General features: G+C 39.8%; 1 protein-coding gene across 2 annotated transcripts in view; it reads left to right on the forward strand.

Annotated features, from left to right (window-relative positions):
* Positions 1-23,082, forward strand: part of CD99L2 (CD99 molecule like 2) — a 132,327-nt gene that overhangs the window by 98,571 nt on the left and 10,674 nt on the right. For both annotated transcript variants that reach the window (XM_042242020.1, XM_027963148.2), the window contains exons 3-5: positions 10,133-10,201; positions 10,319-10,414; positions 12,493-12,558. In XM_042242020.1, the coding sequence (XP_042097954.1) occupies positions 10,133-10,201; positions 10,319-10,414; positions 12,493-12,558 (231 nt within the window). The remainder of the gene's footprint in view (positions 1-10,132; positions 10,202-10,318; positions 10,415-12,492; positions 12,559-23,082) is intronic.

The following is a 23,082-nucleotide window of genomic DNA, read 5'->3' on the forward strand; positions in this document are numbered from 1 at the left end:
AGTCAAATGGAAATTATAGATATAAAACTATCTCTAAACTGATGATGTATATTTTTTTAAAAAAATACACAATGACAGCACATATCACTTGTGGTTCCCTTACCATAAAAATCCATCTACTGATTTGGCCTTCACATTGAAATAGGCATTACACTTCACATTGAAGTATACACAATGCTTTCCCAAGGAAGAACCTCTTTGAGATCCTGATTTCCTTTCTTTTGGATATATATCCAGAAGTAGAAATGTGTATTTAGATCTTCTACACCTTTTTTGATTGGGTTGTTTATTTTTTGATAGTGCTAATTTTAATTTTTTTTGAGGAACCTCCATACTATTTTCCATAGTGGTTACACCATTTTACATTCCCACTGACAGTGTACAAGGAGTTCCTATGCTCCACATCCTCATCAACACATTTATCTTTTTTTTTTTTGATAGTTATCTTCCCAACAGGTATGAGATGATGTCTCATTGTGGTTTTGATTTGCATTTCCCTGATAATTAGTGATGTGGGGATCTTTTCATGTACTCAATGGCCATTTGTATGTTTTCTTTGGAGAAATGTCTTAAGTCCTTTGCCCATTTTTAAATTGAAGTATAGTTGATGTACAATATTATGTAAGTTACAGGTGTACAATTTAGTGGTTCACAATTTTTAAAGGTTATACTCCATTTATAGTTGTTATATAATATTGGCTATATTCCATGTGTTGCACGATGATATATCCTTTGTAGCTTAGCAGTTTGTCCCTCTTAATCCCCCACCACTATCTTGTTCCTCCCCCTTCCCTCTACCCCTGGTAACTACTAGTTTGTTCTCTGTGAGTCTGTTTCTTTTTTTTATATTCACTAGTTCTATTTTTTTAGATTCCATATATAAGTGATACAGTATTTGTCTGTCTGACTTACTACACTTAGCATAATACCATCCAAGTCCTTCTGTGTTGTTACAAATGGCAAAATTTCATTCTTTTTTATGGTTTCCATATCTTTAGCTATTGTAAATAATGCAGCTATGAACATTGCTGTGCATGTATTTTTTTTTTTGATTAGTGTTTTGGATTTTTCTTTTTGAAGTATACACAGAAGTGAAATTGCCAGATCATATAGTAGTTCTATTTTTAGATTTTTGAGAAGCCTCCATACTATTTTCCATAGCGGCTGCCCCAATTTACATTCCAGCAGCAGTGCACACGGGTTCCCTTTTCTTCACATTCTTGCCAACAATTTTTTGTGGTCTTTTTGATGATAGCCATTCTGACAGATGTGAGGGTAATCATTGTGGTTTTGATTGGCATTTGCCTAATGATTAGTGATATGTCTCTTTTCATGTGTCTATTGGCCATCTACATGCCTCTTTTGAAAAAAATGTCTGTTCAGTTTTTCTGCCTATTTTTTAATCAGGTTGTTGTTCTGTTGTTGAACTGTATGAGTTGTTTATATATTTGTATGTTAATCCCTTATTGATCAAATCATCTGTGAATATTTTCTCTCATTCAGTAGGCTGTCTTTTCATTTTGTCAGTGGTTTACTTTCATATGATGTAAGTTTTAGTATGTTGTTTTTATTTTCATTCATCTCAGTGTATTTTATGATTTCCTTTGTGAGTTCTTCTTTGACCTATTGTTATTGGAAATGTACGGTGTAATTTCCATATAACTGGAAATTTTTCAAATGGCCCTATGTTAATGATTTCTGTTTTCATTCCACTGCGGTTGGAGAACACAATTTGTATGATTTCAGATTTAAAATATATTAAGATGTGTTTTGAAGCCTAGCATGTGGTCTGTCTTGGAGAATGTTCCATGAACAATTGAATAGAATGTATTTCCTGCTTGAGGGGATGTGTTCTATAGATGTCTGGTAGATCTGGTTGATTTATAGTATTGCTCAAATCTTGTATTTTCTTTTTGTTATAGCTATGATTGAAAGAATTATATTGAGATATCCAACTATTATTGTTGAACTGTCTTATGTTCCCTTCAATTTTGTCATGTTTTACTTCGTATATTTTGGGGACTCTATTGTAAGGTGCACATATGTTTAAAATTTTATGTCTTACTGCTGTGTTTATCCTTTCATCATTATAAAATGTTACTCTTTGACTCTTGTAACAATTTTTGTCTTAAAGACTTTTATTTGATAATAGTATCACTCTTATAGCTCTCTTAAGGTTGCTATTGGCATAGTATAACTTTATCAATCCTTGTACTTTCAACTAGTTTCTATTATTGCTGTTTTTTTTTTCTGAGTAGTTGATTAATGATTGAGTGACTCCTGTGTGTAAAGCTAAACCTGTTTCATCTCTGCCTCTCCCATTACTTAAATTTCATTTCTCTCTACTACCTCTAGTTGTAGGAACAGTTACAGCATAGTCTCTTTTTTGGTTTCATTATTTTAATTTTATTCTATTTTTATTTTTTAATATAAATTTATTTTAATTGGAGGCTAATTACTTTATAATATTGTATTGGTTTTGCCATACATCAACATGAATCTCCCACGGGTGTACATGTGTTCCCCATCCTGAATCCCCCTCCCACCTACCTCCCCATACCATCCCTCTGGGTCATCCCAGTGCACCAGCCCCGAGCATCCTGTATCATGCATTGAACCTGGACTGGTGATTCGTTTCTTATATGATATTATACATGTTTCTGTGACATTCCCCCAAATCATCCCAGCCTCTCCCTCTCCCACAGAGTCCAAAAGACTGTTCTATACATCTGTGTCTCTTTTGCTGTCTCTCATACAGGGTTATCATTACCATCTCTCTAAATTCCATATATATGCATTAGTGTTTGCATATGTTTGGCGTTTTGGTGTTTTTGTGTTTTGGTGTTTTTCATTCTGGCTTACTTCACTCTGTATAATAAGCTCCAGTTTCATCCACCTCATTAGAACTGATTCAAATGTATTCTTTTTAATGGCTGAGTAATACTCCATTGTGTATATGTACCACAGCTTTCTTATCCATTCATCTGCTGATGGACATCTAGGTTGCTTCCATGTCCTGGCTATTATAAACAGTGCTGCAGTGAACATTGGGATACATGTGTCTCTTTCAATTTTGGTTTCCTCTGTGTGTATGCCCAGCAGTGGGATTGCTGGGTCATATAGTAGTTATATTTCTAGTTTTTTAAGGAATGTCCAGACTCTTCTCTATAGTGGCTGTACTAGTTTGCATTCCCACCAACAGTATAAGAGGGTTCCCTTTTCTCCACACCCTCTCCAGCTTTTATTGTTTGTAGACTTTTGGATAGCAGCCGTTCTGACTGGCGTGAAATGGTACCTCATTGTGGTTTTGATTTGCATTTCTCTGATAATGAGTGATGTTGAGCATCTTTTCATGTGTTTGTTAGCCATCTGTATGTCTTCTTTGGAGAACTGTCTATTTAGTTCATTGGCCCATTTTTTATTTTTCTGGAGTTGAGCTGCAGGAGTTACTTGTATATTTTGAGATTAATTCTTTGTCAGTTGCTTCGTTTGCTATTATTTTCTCCCATTCTGAAGGCTGTCTTTTCACCTTGCTTATAGTTTCCTTTGTTGTGCAGAAGTTTTTAATTAGGCCCCATTTGTTTATTTTTGCTGTTATTTCCAATATTTTGGGAGGTGGGTCATAGAGGATCCCACTGTGATTTATGTCGGAGAGTGTTTTACCCATGTTTTCCTCAAGGAGTTTTATAGCTTCTGGTCTTACGTTTAGATCTTTAATCCATTTTGAGTTTATTTTTGTGTATGGTGTTAGAAAGTGTTCTAGTTTCATTCTTTTACAAGTGGTTGACCAGTTTTCCCAGCACCAATTGTTAAAGAGATTGTTTTTTCTCCATTGTATATTCTTGCCTCCTTTGTCAAAAATAAGGTGTCCGTAGGTGCATGGATTTACCTCTGGGCTTTCTGTTTTGTTCCATTGATCTATATTTCTGTCTTTGTGCCAGTACCATACTGTCTTGATAACTGTGGCTTTGTAGTAGAGCCTGAAGTGAGGCAGGTTGATTCCTCCAGTTCCATTCTTCTTTCTCAAGATTGCTTTGGCTATTTGAGGTTTTTTGTATTTCCATACAAATTGTGAAATTATTTGTTCTAGTTCTGTGAAAAATACCATTGGTAGCTTGATAAGGATTGCATTGAATCTATAGATTGCTTTGGGTAGTATACTCATTTTCACTATATTGATTTTTCCGATCCATGAACACAGTATATTTCTCCATCTATTAGTGTCCTTTTTGATTTCTTTCACCAATGTTTTATAGTTTTCTATATATAGGTCTTTAGTTTCTTTAGGTAGATATATTCCTAAGTATTTTATTCTTTTCTTTGCAATGGTGAATGGAATTGTTTCCTTAATTTCTCTATTTTCTCATTATTAGTGTATAGGAATGCAAGGGATTTCTGAGTGTTGATTTTATATCCTGCAACTTTACTATATTCATTGATTAGCTCTAGTAATTTTCTGGTGGAGTCTTTAGGGTTTTCCAAGTAGAGGATCATGTCATCTGCAAACAGTGAGAGTTTTACTTCTTCTTTTCCAATTTGGATTCCTTTTATTTCTTTTACTGCTCTGATTGCTGTGGCCAAAACTATGTTGAATAGTAGCGGTGAAAGTGGGCACCCTTGTCTTGTTCCTGACTTCAGGGGTATTGCTTTCAATTTTTCACCATTGAGGATAATGTTTGCTGTGGGTTTGTCATATATAGCTTTTATTATGTTGAGGTATGTTCCTTCTACTCCTGCTTTCTGGAGAGTTTTTATCATAAATGAATGTTGAATTTTGTCAAAGGCTTTTTCTGCATCTATTGAGATAATCATATGGCTTTTATTTTTCAATGTGTTGATGTGGTGTATTACATTGATTGATTTATGGATATTGAAGAATCCTTGCATCCCTGGGATAAAGCCCACTTGGTCATGGTGTATGATCTTTTTAATATGTTGTTGGATTCTGATTGCTAGAATTTTGTTGAGGAATTTTGCGTCTATGTTCATCCGTGATATTGGCCTGTAGTTTTCTTTTTTGTGACATCTTTGTCTGGTTTTGGTATTAGGGTGATGGTGGCCTCATAGAATGAGTTTGGCAGTTTACCTTCCTCTGAAATTTTCTGGAAGAGTTTGAGTAGGATAGGTGTTAGCTCTTCTCTAAATTTTTGGTAGAATTCAGTTGTGAAGCCGTCTGGGCCTGGGCTTTTGTTTGCTGAAAGATTTCTGATAAAAGTTTTGATTTCTGTGCTTGTGATGGGTCTGTTAAGATTTTCTGTTTCTTCCTGGTTCAGTTTTGGAAAGTTGTACCTTTCTAAGAATTTGTCCATTTCTTCCAAGGTGTCCGTTTTATTGGCATATAATTGCTGATAGTGGTCTCATGATCCTTTGTATTTCTATGTTGTCTGTTGTGATCTCTCCATTTTAATTTCTAACTTTTTAAAAAAAATTTAAATTTTATATTCAGTACAAATGTTTATTTTTGCAATGAGAACTACACACACACAAAAAAAAACTTTTAGTATGTAAGTGAAAAGTCTACGAATTCCCTTCTACAAATGTCTAAAGTGTTTAATACAAGTCTCAGATTCACTGACATAATTATTGACCAAGCGATCCATGCATACAGTATGGGCTCATACACACCTCTTGCTCTTGTATAGAACTAAGATTTCTAGTACTGTGGGAGGGGTTGGGAAGTGGCCAGAAAAATTCAATAGTAGATCCAAGTTCTAATTACAACCCAGTTAGAGAAACACCCTTCAAGGAGGTGTGGAGAGGGCCATGGCAGAGTTAAATCTTTAGAAGGAAGGTGCAGACAAAACCGTTTCTCCAGCTAAACAGACTTGGCCTGGGGAAGTTTCTGAACAAAACACAGAACAAAAAATGAGAGTGGGATGAGAAGGAAGAAACCCCATGGAACCAAAATATAAGTCACACTTGAACCAGCACAGTGGTTTGTTTCTCCCTCTGTTTCTTGATGAGTCTGGCTAATGGTTTGTCAATTTTATTTATCCTTTCAAAGAACCAACATTTGGCTTTGTTGATTTTTGCTATGGTCTCTTTTGTTTCTTTTGCATTTATTTCTGCCCTAATTTTTAAGATTTCTTTCCTTCTACTAACCCTGGGGTTCATAATTTCTTCCTTTTCTAGTTGCTTTAGGTGTAGAGTTAGGTTATTTATTTGACTTTTTTCTTGTTTCTTGAGGTATGCCTGTATTGCTATGAACATTCCCCTTAGCACTGCTTTTACAGTGTCCCACAGGTTTTGGGTTGTTGTGTTTTCATTTTCATTCGTTTCTATGCATATTTTGATTTCTTTTTGATTTCTTCTGTGATTTGTTGGTTATTCAGCAGTGTGTTGTTTAGCGTCCATATGTTGAAATTTTTAATAGTTTTTCTCCTGTAATTGAGATCTAATCTTACTGCATTGTGGTCAGAAAAGATGCTTTGAATGATTTCAATTGTATTGAATTTACCAAGGCTAGATTTATGGCCCAGGATGTTGATCTATCCTGGAGAAGGTTCTGTGTGCTCTTGAGAAAAAGGTGAAATTCATTGTTTTTGGGGTGAAATGTCCTATAGATATCAATTAGGTCAAGCTGGTCTATTGTATCATTTAAAGTTTGCGTTTCCTTGTTAATTTTCTGTTTAGTTGATCTATCCATAGGTGTGAGTGGGGTATTAAAGTCTCCCACTATTATTGTGTTATTGTTAATTTCCCCTTTCATACTTGTTAGCATTTGTCTTACATATTGCAGTGCTCCTAGGTTGGGGGCATATATATTTATAATTGTTATATCTTCTTGGATTGATCCTTTAATCATTATGTAGTGTCCTTCTTTGTCTCTTTTCACAGCCTTTGTTTTAAAGTCTATTTTTTCTGATACGAGTATTGCTACTCCTGCTTTCTTTTGGTCTCTATTTGCATGGAATATCTTTTTCCAGCCCTTTACTTTCAGTCTGTATGTGTCCCTTGTTTTGAGGTGGGTCTCTTGTAGACAATATATAGAGGGGTCTTGTTTTTGTATCCATTCAGCCAGTCTTTGTCTTTTGGTTGGGGCATTCAACCCATTTACGTTTAAGGTAATTATTGATAAGTATGATCCCATTGCCATTTACTTTATTGTTTTGGGTTCGAGTTTATACACCCTTTTTTGTGTTTCCTGGCTAGAGAAGATCCTTTAGCATTTGTTGGAGAGCTGGTTTGGTGGTGCTGAATTCTCTCAGCTTTTGCTTGTCTGTAAAGCTTTTATTTCTCCTTCATATTTGAATGAGATCCTTGCTGGGTACAGTAATCTGGGCTGTAGGTTATTTCCTTTCATCACTTTAAGTATGTCCTACCATTCCCTCCTGGCCTGAAGAGTTTCTATTGAAAGATCAGCTGTTATCCTTATGGGAACCCTCTTGTGTGTTATTTGTTATTTTTCCCTTGCTGCTTTTAATATTTGTTCTTTGTGTTTGATCTTTGTTAATTTGATTAATATATGTCTTGGGGTGTTTTGTCTTGGGTTTATCCTGTTTGGGACTCTCTGGGTTTCTTGGACTTGGGTGATTATTTCCTTCCCCTTGGGAAGTTTTCAACTACTATCTCCTCAAGTATTTTCTCATGGTCTTTCTTTTTGTCTTCTTCTGGGACTCCTATGATTCGAATGTTGGGGCATTTAACCTTGTCTTGGAGGTCTCTGAGATTGTCCTCATTTCTTTTCATTCGTTTTTCTTTTTTCCTCTCTGATACATTTATGTCTACCATTCTATTTTCTACCTCTCTCCTATCTTCTGCCTCCATTATTCTATTATTTGTTCCCTCCAGAGTGTTTCTGATCTCATTTATTGCATTATTCATTATATATATATTCATTATATATTGACTTTTTTATTTCTTCTAGGTCCTTGTTAAACCTTTCTTGCATCTTCTCAATCCTTGGCTATTTGTCTGTGATTCCACTTTGTTGTCAGGATTTTGGATCATTTTCACTGTTATTATTTGGAATTCTTTATCAGGTAGATTCCCTATCTCTTCCTCTTTTGTTTGGTTTGGTGGGCACTTACCCTGTTCCTTTACCTGCTGGGTATTCCTCTGTCTCTTCATCCTGTTTATATTGCTGTGTTTGGGGTGGCCTTTCTGTATTCTTGCAGTTTGTGGAGTTCTCTTTATTGTGGAGTTTCCTCACTGTGGGTGTGGTTGTACGGGTGGCTTGTCAAGGTTTCTTGGTTAGGGAAGCTGGTGTCAGTGTTCTGGTAGGTGGAGCTGGATTTCTTCTCTCTGTCACTTCCAAGGCAGTTCCCTCTGTTTTAGCTTCTTCTGTTTGCTGGTCTCTTCAGTGTCTAATTTCCGCCCTGACACAAGGAAGTGGTGGTGGACACTTTTTTAGGCTCACTTGTCCAGTCATGCTGTGGGGAAGGAGGGACACTGCAAACAAATAACTCTGGTGTGTTCTCACAGTGTCAGCCACACTGGTTTGCCCCCACTCACGGCGTGTGTACTTTCCCTGTCTACACTGCTTAGGCTCTAGGTTGCTCTGCTGGGAACTGTCTGAGGCCGGCCCTGGGTTGTATGAACTTCCCAGGTCTAAGCTGCTCAGGTTCAGGTATTCGGGTAGTCCTCAGAGGCGCACTCGGTTGGGCCTGCGTTTTGTGCCCTTCCCAGATCCAAGCAGCTCAGGTGATGAGGTGTTTGGCAAGTGCAGTCACTGCGACTTATTGCCTCCCTCATCCCTGCCACTCAGATTTCTGGGTGTACAACCGGCGCACCTTCTCAGGCGGATATTGACCATCCAGAATCCCAAGAAGTCTTGGTTAGCAATGAAGCCTGCTTGCAGTTTGGTAGATAATGCCTCTCCAGGGCCTTGATTGTCCCCTTCTGGCTCTGGCTGCCTGTCACCGGAGGGGGATGGTCTGCAGCCAGCTAGCTCTGCTCAGTCCTTTGTTCTGTGAGCAGGCCTGGCGGTATCTTAGGTTAGGGCTTTTCCAGTGGTAGCTCTCCCACAATCTGATTAGCTAGCCCCAGTTAGTTCCCTCAGATTGCCCTTGAGGCATTTAGGCTGGTCCTTACTCTAAGCAATGCAGCCCGTGCCTCCCTGCCCAGCCCCTGCTTGCTAGTGGCGGATGCAGACGTCTGCACTGTTTCTCCACTGGGGGAGTTACTATTGGGCACGTAATCTGTGGATTTTATTTATTGATTTATTTTTCCTCCCAGTTATATTGCCCTCTGTGGTTCCAAGGCTCACCAGACTCGGCAGTAAGAGTGTTTCCTGGTGTTTGGAAACTTCTCTCTTTTTTAAGACTCCCTTCCCGGGACGGAGCTCCATCCCTACCTCTTTTGTCTCTTTTTTTGTCTTTTATATTTTTTCCTACCTCCTTTTGAAGACAATGGGCTGCTTTTCTGGGTGCCTGATGTCCTCTGCCAGCATTCAGAAGTTGTTTTGTGGAATTTACTCAGCGTTCAAATGTTCTTTTGATGAATTTGTGGGGGAGAAAGTGATCTCCCCATCCTATTCCTCCGCCATCTTAGGACCACCTCTAATTTTATTCTATTTTTAAACAGCATAGTCTTGTTGCTTAAGGAAAGAAAGTATTGGAAAATTATGCATGGCATGTCGTGTAATTAATGTGAAAAGTCCACAATTTTAAAGGAATATGGTTGAGCTGAAAGACCTAGTATTACAGCAGTAACCACACTTATATAAAATATTTTGTTGGTGTTATAACCACTTTCAGTTTATAAGACACTCCCATACTCAACTGGGAACATAATGTCACTTCACCCCTGGGTGGTGTTATCTGTGACTATGGTACCAGGTTAAGAGTGGTGGAAACCAAGGCTTGGAGCTCTCAGGGGTTGTGCTCAAGCTCTGGAACCCCCTGAAGCATGTGATCATCTCCTGTAGATGTGGGCTCAAGTCCCAGCTCCACTAATCAGCAGATTAATCAAATGTGGGATCACGTCCATCTCACCATCCATCCTCTGAAGAAAAGTGAGCAGAACTTGTTTCATCTGAACCTTGCTACATCTCTTGGTCATCCTCAGAGGCCTTGGAGGGGACTCAAGGACCAGGAGTGCTGAGCTCATGCTGTGACTTCCTGACCATACCATGGCTGCTGTGTGTTGTTGCTAAATGTGCTCCTCTTGCTGTCTCCCTTCCCCCTTTTAGAGAGATGGGATCATGTCACCACCACAACCAGGAGACCTGGAGCGACCAGAGCTCCAGCAAAGCCTGCAGGTAACATGGCTGTTCTGAGGAGGGCACAAAAGAAAGATTCCGTGGAGCTCGCTGTGGGGTGGTGTCCAAATGAGTGACCTATGATTTAACCAACTGACTTTCTCATTTATGTTGTAGGGCCCCCTGCAGAAGATGATTTTAACTTGGCTGATGCCTTGGATGATCAAAATGATCGTGATCATGACCGCAAAAAGCCAAGTATAGGAGGAGGAGGTAAGTCCAAGTTGGCCCAGGCCAGCACTGTAGCTTTCTGGTCAGGGTGTAGCTCCTTCAGTACAGCAACCCACAGAGCTACTCCTCCTGGCCTGGCAGGGCTGGGGGTACTTCAGGGCCCAGCAGGACCTGACAGCAGTGGCTGACAAACATTTGGTCTCAGGACTCACCAAGTTATTGAGGATCTCTATTGAGATGTGGGTCACATCTATTGATATTTATCATCTTATATTAAACCTAAAACCAGAAAAATTAATTAAACATGAACAACAATAAACACACATGTTAACATAAATAGCACATTTTATGAGAAATAACTATGGCAAGATAAAAAGACAACTTAGTGAGGAAAAGTGGCATCATTGTACCTTTTGCAGATTTCTATAATGTGTATCTTAGTAGAAGAACTAGACTCTCACATTTCCTGATGGACTCATTTGTGATATGTTGTTATGGTTGTGTATTTGAAGGAGGTCTGGCTTCATAATAGATATGCTGTTGTAAGGGGAAGAATATTTTAATAGACTTTTCAGATCATTGATTAGTACCATTTTTTTGATAAGACACCCAAACTTGACTACTGGTTGTTTCTTATAGGTTAAGTGCAGTGTAGGAGATGAAACCATATCAGTGAATTTTCCATACTCGATTTCATTAAATTCCACAGGGACTCTCTAATACCTTTTAATGGAACTTTTACCCATTCGTGGTTTTGTGCATTACACTTTGGTCATTTGGAAAATATTGATGTTCTGAGGTCTTTTGAGCTTCAAATAATGCCTTATTTCGTTATGCAGTGTCCGAAATTCACATTTGTTAATGTCACCACCCATCTCATTAGAAAAAGTCTTTACATATTAGAAAGCTGTTAAACTCACAGTGGTAGATATAGATTTTTCAAAATTCTTTTTTGTTTGAAATTTTAACAAATATTGCCAGTGGTATTTTTTAAAGGGACAGCCCCATTTTATTCATTTTCAAGAAAGCATCTGCCAAATACTCAAATTGCCATAACCATAGTTAGCACATCATTCTTTCTTTCTAGTAAAAGTGATCTTCCATGACAGAAAGCAGCTAATACAAAGCAAAATTGAAACAGTCACACATGTGCTTTTTGAGACAACTATAGGACTTTGGAGTGGAATAGAAATGCTTTAAGCATGCTTCGCATTTCATCACACAGAATGTTAAAAGATGTGTACTCCATGGTTGAGCTATAATAAAATAACTTTTTTGGTTTCCTTGATTAGTTTTCTATTGTTGCATAACAGATTATCACAAATCTCCTTTGGTGAGGAGTTCAGCAACAGCTAAGCTGAGTTTTCTCTTCAGGGCCTCAGGCAGCTGCAGTCATAGTGTCATCTGGGTCTGGGGTCTCAGCTGATCTTGGGTTGTCATCCAAGCTCATATGCTTATTGGGAGAGAACCATTATCCTTGCAGTTCTAGAATGAATGGTTTCTTGCTTCTTTAAAGCCACCAGGAGAAAAACAGAGATGAGATGGGGAGAGTAGGGAAATTGGGCAGGGGTGGAGGTGGGGGAGAGGAAGACAGTCTATTGTTTCTAGTGTGTGACCTCAGGAAGGTGTCAGCTGTGTTTTGAAGGGCTCACTCGATTAAGTTCAAGCCCCCCAGGAAAGTCTCCCTTTTGATTAATGTGAAGTCAAACTGATCTGGTTACTGTAGAGTCCCTTCATCTCAGCATATAATATCAAAATGGCAACCCACTCCAGTGTTCTTGCCTGGAGAATCCCAGGGACAGAGGAGCCTGGTAGGCTGCCGTCTATGGGGTCGCACAGTCGGATACGACTGAAGCGACTTAGCAGCAGCACCAGCATTATATGCATGGGGTGAAGCCATACCATGCATGGTCCCCCTGCATTCAAAGTCAGGGGATGCTGGGGTGTATACACTGTTGGGGAGGGATTCTGGGGGCCCCTTGAGAGTCTTGCCTAGTGCATTCATCACAAACCCTGTTCAGTGGCAATCACTTTCTGGGTATGGTAGACAACATTAAGTAACATTTCTTGTCACTGAGAAATGTTTTTGGGAACTGAGATGTGTGTTTCGTTTTCTCCAGGTTTTTCAGACAAGGATCTTGAAGACATAGTAGGGGGTGGTGACTACAAACCTGACAAGGGTAAAGGTAGGAGCATCGATTTGTCCAAATGCCTTATTCTCACTAAAGACAGGATTACACAGCAGCCAGGTTGGAAGAGTGGTTCTCAGCCAGCCCCTGGGGCTTCACTTGGAATGATGTAGGCTGTGCAGCTGTGGGGGGAGGGGGATTTACAAGACTAATTTACATGACTAAAAGCCACATATTTCCCCTGATGTTCCTTAAGCCACTGCACAGGATAATGTGTCCATACTAGCAGATGCCACTTGCCAGTTGGCACCAGTTATTGTACCTGAAGTCAGGGGACTTGTTGGGCACAGCCTTCCCAACCTGGGGAGCCTGTCACTCTTGGGATGGGAGGAGCGAATCTCATCATGAGAAGAATTATTTTTAAGACACCCATAGCAAGTCAAATATATTTTAAAATATCTTTTGATTTTGAAATAGTTTAAGGCTCACAAGAAGTTGTAAAACTAAATAAATAAATTGTTCAGGAGAATTCCTGTGTACCCTTCAACCAGCTTCTCCTGATATCCTAACAAAATTATAGTTACGTTGTCAAAACCAGGAAGCCAACACTGGTACATTGCTGTTATTAAGTCATATATAGACCTTACTCAGATTTCATCAGATTTTGTATATACTCGTGTGTGTGTGAGTTGTGTGTGTGTGTATACATGGACTTATGTGTCAATGACATTTTATCACAGGTAGATTTGTGTAACTGTAACTATAGTCAGGACGCAGAACTGTTCTATCACCACAGAGAAACCACCTCCTGTCAGCCCTTCATAGTGATACCCTCCTCCAAGGCCAGATACTTTTCATTCCCTCCAAGTCATGCAAAGATTTAAACCTTTAATCTTAATATGTTGTCAAGATCTGACCTTAGTATGGAGACAGTGTTAGCCAGACTTGATGTGGCAAAATTACTTGCGGTTGTAACCTGTTTTGGTGATGTTATAACTCATCATTAATGATGGAAATTTTTACAGTTGTAATTGTGATGGTAACATGTTGTGATGCTAAGTTGTGGCTGTAGCATTTTGTGGTGATTCCCTGTTGTGGTTGAGACTGTGGTTGTGAGTATAACAAATTCTGAGTGTAACATGTCATGAGTATATCTAGTGTCAGCCTGCTACATTCCCCATAGTTCAGGCTGTGTGCCTTTCATGTGGGAACAGTGTTGTCTTCTAATTAAAGGATACTGTAGTCAAATCAGTCCGTCAGAACACCTTTCCAAACAGTTCCATTTTGAATAAAAAGCTCTGAAAACCTCTAAATGAAACTCACAGGTGTCAGGAGAACATGGAACATTTAAAGGGCAAACCCAGCAAATTGGCCAATTACTCCCAGTGACAAATGGTATTTCCAGATGGTGAGAAGAGAGTGGTAGCAGCGTGTGTAAGCATGCACACAAATGAAAGTCTGAGTGACATGTCAGGGGATTTCCTTATTAGCAAGGAAGAAGTGTTAGGAAATTCTTTAATTAGGCTCATATTTGAACTTCTCTTGTAAAGGATAATCAATTGTTAGCGTAAGTTATACCCTCTGTCATTATAGGTGTCAGACAAAAGAAAGTAGAGAGTCTGGGCAAAAAAATATGAGTGTGAAACTGAAACATAGGTTATGATAAGAACATGATGAAATTCTCATACACTCTCCTCTATGCAAACATGCTAATGCCATGTATGAAGATAAAACATTACATTTAAATAAATGTTGATCTTCAATATAAAACAATCCTAAATAATGAATTTTCTAACCTTGAGTTTTAGCATTTAGACTCAACCATAATTTGGGAGTGTATTTCTGAAGTAGTGTGTTATCTGTTATATATTTTTTCTCAAGAAAACATTTCTAATGGCCCTGTAGGGAAAACACAGACAATCTCTCATCAGCAGGTCCCATCAGCTCTGGTGCCATCAGCCTCCTCCTAGTATTTTCACTGACTGCATCTCCTGATTGTCCCCTATGTGGTCTGTTCCTCAGTGTATGTAAGCCTCTACTCCCATTTCCCCAGAGCTGCTCTTTCATCTCCAGTGACTTCTTGGTGGTCACAGCCCTCTGCCCCATGTGACCTCTGCAGCATACTTTGCTGACCACCTCATTCTCCACATTCTTTATTTCTGGGTCCTTCCTGGCACTCTCCCACTTTCTTGGTCTCATTCACTTCTTCTTCCTAAATACTGCTGCCTGCTGGGTCCGTTTCCTTGGGCTTCCAGTTTGGTATGTCATTCTCTTCCCACTGAGGAAGAGAATTAGAAACCAAGATCTGGATGTTCAGTATATTCTTTAGTGGGATGTTGCTACTTCTAAACCCTTAAACTGGGCAGGCCTACGAAATAGGAAGTATATGGATGTATTTTAAACCATATACATGTATGTATCTATAATTATTTCTGTATCTATTCATCAGCATCTATGTTAACCTAAACATGAGTTCATACTTAAGCCTTTTGGCAGTAGATCACAGTTGGAGACATAGTATTCTTTTCTTATTGATCTTTAACTTCCGTCTCTGACAATGAAAAACCTAGCATCCATCAACTATGTGCTTACTTGCTCAGTTCTGATACTATACATGTATATAGCACAACCAGAATTGTTCATCCTTACTCCTTGAGAAACAACTTTACCAATTACAGTCCAGTGTTTGTTTTTCTTCTTTAGGCTTTACCTTATAGTGTCTGTCAAAATACCATTTGTTAAAAGTTGCTCACATAACTCATTTATTACCCCTCCATTCAGTGCAGTTTTTACACACATTTATAATGTAGATACATTCATTTGTCACAGTCTAAATTCCATCCTGGCATCTCCCACTAACCTGGTTGATATTTTGCTTTGTTCTTTTGCTTGTATACATCATTAAAGGTTATTCCTTGTTATATGTATTCATATGGATTTTTACAAATGCATATAGTCATATGTCTACCACCCAAGTAGCATACAGAACAGTTCTATTACCATAAAAATTCTCCTATACACTCCTTTGGTACTCAGCCACTGTCTTTCCCCAACCGTAATCCATTCTCTCTTAGCGCAACCACAAATCTGTTTATCATCTCAAGAGCTTTGCCTTTTTCTAGAATGTCATATAACTGGAATCATACAGTATATAACCTTTACAGACTGGCTTATTTCACTTAGCAATGTGCATTGAAGGTCCTTTATGTTTTTTCATGGGTTGATAACTCATTTCTTTATAATAGTATTCCATTGTCTAGATATACCACAGTTTGCCCATTTGCCTGTTGAAGGACATCTTGGTTGCATTTAGTTTTTGGTGACTATAAATAAAGCTGCTATAAATATTTATATACAGGTTTTTGTGCAGACATAAGTTTTCAGTCCACTTAGGTAAATACCTAGGTATATAATTGCTTGGTCACATGTTAAATCTAGTCTTACAACAAACCTCCCTGTGCTTAGTCGCTCAGTCATATCTGACTGTTTGTGACCCCATGGACTGTAGCCTGCCAGACTTCTCTGTCCATGGGGATTTTCCAGGCAAGAACACTGGAGCAGGTTGCCATGCCCTCCTTCATTGGATCTTCCCAACCCTGGGATCAAACCCAGGTCTCCCTCATTGCAGGCAGATTATTTACCATCTGAGACACCAGGCTATCTTCTAAAGTGACTATATCACATATACCCAGAGAAAACCATAATTTAAAAAAACACATATTCACCCCAATGTTTGTTGCAGCACTGTTTACCATAGCCAAGACATGGAAGCAGCCTAAATGTCCATCAACAAATGAGTGGTTAAGATATGGTGTGCGTGCATGCAGGCTAAGTCACTTCAGTTGTGTAAAACTGCTTGCAATCCTATGGACTGTAGTCTGCCAGGCTCCTCTGTCCATGGGATTCTCCAGGCAAGAATATTGGAGTGGATTGCCATGCCCTCCTCCAAGGGATCATCCCGACCCAGGGATCGAACCTATGTCTCTTATGTCTCTTGCATTGGCAAGTGGATTCTTTACCATTAGTGCCACCTGGGAAGTCCCAAAGATGTGGTACACATATACAATTGAATGCCATTAAGTCATAAAATTCTGAAAGAGATGGGAATAGCAGACCACCTGACCTGCCTCGTGAGAAACCTATATGCAGGTCAGGAAACAACAGTTAGAACTGGACATGGAACAACAGACTGATTCCAAATAGGAAAAGGAGTACGTCAAGGCTGTATATTGTCACCCTGCTTATTTAACTTCTATGCTGAGTACATCATGAGAAACGCTGGGCTGGGAGAAGCACAAGCTGGAATCAAGATTGCCAGGAGAAATATCAATAACCTCAGATATGCAGATGACACCACCCTTATGGCAGAAAGTGAAGAGGAGCTAAAAAGCCTCTTGATGAAAGTGAAAGAGGAGAGTGAAAAAGTTGGCTTAAAGCTCAACATTCAGAAAACGAAGATCATGGCATCCCTTCCCATCACTTCATGGGAAATAGATGGGGAAACCGTGGAAACAGTGGCAGACTTTATTTTTCTTGGCTCCAAAATCACTGCAGATGGTGATTGCAGCCATGAAATTAAAAGACCCTTACTCCTTGGAAGGAAAGTTATGACTAACCTAGATAGCATATTCAAAAGCAGAGACATTACTTTGCCAAGAAAGGTCCGTCTAGTCAAGGCTATGGTTTTTCCAGTGGTCATGTATGGATGTGAGAGTTGGACTGTGAAGAAGGCTGAGCACCGAAGAATTGATGCTTTTGAATTGTGGTGTTGGAGAAGACTCTTGAGAGTCCCTTGGACTGCAAGGAGATCCAACCAGTCCATTCTAAGGGAGATCAGTCGTGGGTGTTCATTGGAAGGACTGATGCTGAAGCTGAAACTCCAATATCTTGGCCACCTGATGCGAAGAGTTGACTCATTGGAAAAGACTCTGATGCTGGGAGGGACTGGGGGCAGGAGGAGAAGGGGATGACAGAGGATGAGATGGCTGGATGGCATCACTAACTTGACGAATATGAGTTTGGGTGAACTCCAGGAGTTGGTGATGGACAGGGAGGCCTGGCGTGCTGTGGTTCATGGGGTCGCAAAGAGTCGGACACGACTGAGCAACTGAACTGAACTGAACTGAAGCCATAAAATAGCCATAAAAAGCACAGACATCACTTTGCCAACAAAGGTTCATATAGTCACAGCTATACATTTTACAGTAGTCACGTACAGATGTCAGAATTGGACCATAAAGAAGGCTGAAGGCCAAAGAATTGATGGTTTTGAATTACTGTGCTGGAGAAGACTCTTGAGATCAGACCAACCAATCCCAAAGGAAATCAACTCTGAATATTCATTGGAAGGACTGATGCGGAAGCTCCAATACTTTGGCTACTTGATGTGAAGAGCCAACTCATTGGAAAAGACCCTGCTGATGCTTTCCTTCATCTGGAAAAGATTGAGGGCAGCAGAAGAAGGTGGCAGAGGATGAGACAGTTAGATTGCATGAGTGACTCAATGCACATGAGTTTGAGCAAACCCAAGGAGACAGTGGAGAACAAGAAAGCCTGGCATGCTGTAGTCCATGGAGTCACAAAGAGTCAGATACAATTTAATGACTAAACAACAACAGCCATAAAAGGGAACAAAATTGGGTCATTTGTAGAGACATGGATGGACCTAGAGACTTATACAGAGTAAAGTAAGTCAGAAAGAGAAACGCATTGTATATTAATGCGTATATGTGGAATGTAGAGAAATGGTATAGATGATCCTACTTGCAAAACAGAGATAGAGACATAGAGAAAAATGTATGGATACCAAGAGGGAAAGGGGTGGTGGTGGGATGAATTGTCCCTAGTAAGAGTAAATTGCAGTTTGAAATATGTTGTACCAGGGATTTTCTAGTACAACAGAAGGCAAATCTAGACTCTTTGGTATGTAGTTGTGATATAAAATTGTGAACTCAGAAGGCAAGTGAGGATGCAAAACATACTGTCCGTGAAAATGAAGATCCTATCAGTGACCTGTGAAATAGCCTCTTTGAACTGTTCCTCCAGTTGTAAGCAAGTAGAGGTGGATGGATTTGCATGAGGCTTGCATGTTTTTAAACATCTTAAAAAAATCATATGAAAAATACTTATTTATTATTTCCCCATCTATGGAGACTCACTAGTAATACTCAGGGGTATATGTACACAGTACCTTCTTTTTTAAAATTTATTTATTTATTTATTTAGTTTTGGCTATGCTGGGTCTTCAGTGCTGCATTCAGCCTTTATCTAGTTGCGGCCAGCAGGGGCTACTCTGTACTTGTGGTGTGCAGGCTTCTCACTGCTGTGGCTTCTCTTGTGGTGCACAGGCTTCCGTAGTTGCAGTGCACAGGCTTAGTTGCCATGTGGCATGTGGAATCTTCCCAGACCAGGGGTTGAACCCATGTCCCACGAATTGACAGGTGGATTCTTAACCACTGGACCACTAGGGAAGTCCGCAGTCATGTCCGACTCTTTGCGACCCCATAAATTGCAGCACGCCAGGCCTCCCTGTCCATCACCAACTCCTGGAGTTCACTCACACTCACGTCCATCAAGTCGGTGATGCCATCCAGCCATCTCATCCTCTGTCATCCCCTTCTCCTGCCCCCAGTCCCTCCCAGCATCAGAGTCTTTTCCAATGAGTCAACCCTTCACATCAGGTGGCCAAAGTACTGGAGTCTCAGCTTCAGCATCAGTCCTTCCAATGAACACTCAGGACTGATCTCCTTTAGAATGGACTGGTTGGATCTCCTTGCAGTCCAAGGGACTCTCAAGAGTCTTCTCCAACACCACAGTTCAAAAGCATCAATTCTTCAGCACTCAGCTTTCTTCACAGTCCAACTCTCACATGCATACATGACCACTGGAAAAACCATAGCCTTGACTAGACGGACCTTTGTTGGCAAAGTAATGTCTCTGCTTTTGAATATGCTATCTAGGTTAGTCATAACTTTCCTTCCAAGGAGTAAGGGTCTTTTAATTTCATGGCTGCAATCACCATCTGCAGTGATTTTGGAGCCCCCCAAAATAAAGTCTGCCACTGTTTCCACAGTTTCCCCATCTATTTCCCATGAAGTGATGGGAAAGGATGCCATGATCTTCGTTTTCTGAATGTTGAGCTTTAAGCCAACTTTTTCACTCTCCTCTTTCACTTTCATCAAGAGGCTTTTAGCTCCTCTTCACTTTCTGCCATAAGGGTGGTGTCATCTGCATATCTGAGGTTATTGATATTTCTCCCGGCAATCTTGATTCCAGCTTGTGCTTCTCCCAGCCCAGCTTTTCTCATGATGTACTCAGCATAGAAGTTAAATAAGCAGGGTGACAATATACAGCCTTGACGTACTCCTTTTCCTATTTGGAACCAGTCTGTTGTTCCATGTCCAGTTCTAACTGTTGTTTCCTGACCTGCATATAGGTTTCTCACGAGGCAGGTCAGGTGGTCTTCTATTCCCATCTCTTTCAGAATTTTCCACAGTTTATTGTGATCCACACAGTCAAAGGCGTTGGTATAGTCAATAAAGCAGAAGTAGATGTTTTTCTGGAACTCTCTTGCTTTTTCGATGATCCAGCAGATGTTGGCAATTTGATCTCTGGTTCCTCTGCCTTTTCTAAAACCAGCTTGAACATCTGGAAGTTCACAGTTCATGTATTGCTGAAGCCTGGCTTGGAGAGTTTTGAGCATTACTTTACTAGCATTTATTAATCTTTTTAAAACCAGCTTTTTTTGTTTTTAAATTCAGTAATACCCTGAATATTTTTTTCTGTCATTAAGGAGTCCTGTAAAATATCATGTCAACTACTGCATAATATGTTTTGCTGTGACTTTTTTAAATGAGGACCTATATTTGTGCAGAAGGGGTTTTTCCTGCAGCTTTTTACTAGTATACACAGTAATGTGATGAACATCCTCATCACCAAAAGCACACAACCATAATTGTGTGTCAGATAAATTCCTAGAACTTGAACTGCTGGGTCACCGGAAGTGTAAATTTTTAAACATGCAACTCTTTGAGTGTACTACAAAATGGTTTTCCATGACAATTATACCAGCTGTCATTTCCACCACTAAGAAGTAAACAGTTTCCTGTTTGCTCATATACTCATCTTTATTGGATATGTTAATTTTGTCATCTTTGCAGATTAGTGAAGTGAAATAGCTGAATCGTATCTGACTCTTTACAACTCCATGGACTGTAGCCTACCAGGCTCCTCCATCCATGAGAGTTTCCAGGCAAGAATACTGGAGTGGGTTGCCATTTCCTTCTCCAGGAGATCTTCCTGACCTAAGGATTGAACCCTGATCTCCCGCATTGTAGGCAGACGCTTTACGGTCTGAGCCACCAGGGAAGTCCTGTGCAAAATTCTGTCTTGTTTAAATTTTCCATTTCTTTGAATCCAAGACATGAAACATTTCACCTCTGTCTTATTAGACACTCTTACTATATTATGTGAATTGCCTGTTCATGCCTGTTGCCCCATTTTCTACTCATTTATGTGTATGGGCTTCTTTTATGTTAGGGATTATTAATCCCTTTTTATACCTTGTGAAAACATGTTGTTTACCCATTCATCACTTGATGAACCTTTATATTGTTTCTGTTTTTTTGCTTTTACAACTAATGCTATGATGAAATCAGCATACCAGTTTTTGTGTGGTCATGTGTTTTCAATTTTCTTGGGTATACACATCTAGAAGTGGAATTGTCCAGCCTCATGGTAACTCTTTGTGTTTACCTTTGGGAGGAACCACCAACCTGTTTTCCACAGCAGCTGTACCATATTACATTCCCATCAGCACTCTATGAAAGATCCATTTTCTTCACATCCTTACTAACACTTATTTACCTTTTTTAGATTCTAGCCATCCTAATGTGTGTGAAGTGGTATCTCACCATGGGTTTGATTGCATTTCCCTGGTAGCTAATGGTGCTGAGCATCTTTTCATGTGTTTATTGGCTATTTGAATATCTCTCTGGAGAAATGTCTTCATTTTCTTTGTTCATTTTAAAACAGAATTCTTTGCCTTTTTACTGAGTTGTAGAATTTCTTTATTCTCAATATTCATTCCTTATCAGATATAGAATTTGCCATTGTTTTCTTCCATTCCATGGATTGTCTTTCCCTTTCTTGATGATAGGTTATGAAGTACAAAGTTTGTTGATTTTGAAGTTTAGCCATTTTCCCCTTTTGTTTCTTATGCTTTTAATAGTGAAGTTTTTACTTTTGGTATGATCTTTCCTGTTTCAGGCTCCAAGCTTGAGGGCCAGGTTTAGAAAGTCATTGCCTACCCCGAGACAATATAAATGTTGTTGCACATTTTCTTCTAGTGCTTCATCTATTTTATATTTATTGGAAACTTATTTCCATGGGTAGTGTTGGTTTGGATAAACCTGTTATGCCAGTGGGTCATTGGTTGTCCCAACAGCATTTTTTGCATGGTATGCCTTTTGTAAAGAAAGTGGATTCAGCCTGTGCTCAGAGGAAGTAAACAGAGCACAGTAGTCAAACAGGGATGAAAACCATGACATTGGCTTGGCTAACTTCAATGGCAAACCTTTGTGGCCAAGTTCACTTCAGATTCATGGAACTGGAAGTGGTGGGAGGAACTAGAATGACTGCAGTTTTGTTTTCCGATTGTTCCTTACCCTCACAGTATCTCAGCCCACGTGCCCATCTGAGCAATAGGTCACCCACAGGATGTGATCACATGATCACGTGGGTTTGTTTTTGAGAAGGGAATACCATTTGCTTGTCATCTTCTTAGAAGAATGCTTTTGTCCAATAACTGAGGTCAGATAGGAATTCCTAGACTACAGAATTGAGCATTTGTATCTCTTTGACATCCAAGGGAAGCCCTCTATTCCCTCTGCATGCCCCTCTAGGCAGGTTTGGCAGGGGGCCTCCAGTTTTCTTTTCAAGTAACACCCTCATAGCTCATGGCCATACAGATCATGAGGTACAAGTTGTTGTAGATTCTTACGATCAAGAATTAAAAAGGAAAGAGAGACTGGGGAACACTCAGCTTCATTCCAGTTCAAGGTGAAAGAAAGAGTGGATAGAGTTGCTCATTCCTGGGCTTCCCTGATGGCTCAGATGGTAAAGCATCTGCCTGCAATGAAGGAGACCTGGGTTTGATCCCTGGGCTGGGAAGATCCCCTGGAGAAGCAAATGGCAACCCACTCCAGTATTCTTGCCCGGAGAATCCCATGGATGGAGGAGCCTGGTAGGCTACAGTCCACTGGGTTGCAAAGAGTTGGGCACAACTGAGTGACTTCAGTTTCACTTTTTACCTGGAAATCTAGTGATGTGAACACGTCAGCAGAGGACATCCGTGTGGGGGCTCACCACTACCCTTGACGATGGCCACCTTGAGCACAGAAGGAGGGAGCAGCGATGGGCCAGTGCAGCTAGACTCCAAGCCCTCACAGGCTACCTCGTTGCTGACTTGTTAACATACAGGGTGACTCATGTCCTGCTCTCTGGTCTGCTTTCTCCAACAGCAGTGATACTGTTTTTGAAAATGCTGGTGCTCCTTGTTTTGTAAATACTCATTCATATCCA

Source organism: Ovis aries, chromosome X (assembly GCF_016772045.2).
Source record: "Ovis aries strain OAR_USU_Benz2616 breed Rambouillet chromosome X, ARS-UI_Ramb_v3.0, whole genome shotgun sequence".
NCBI lineage: Eukaryota > Metazoa > Chordata > Mammalia > Artiodactyla > Bovidae > Ovis > Ovis aries.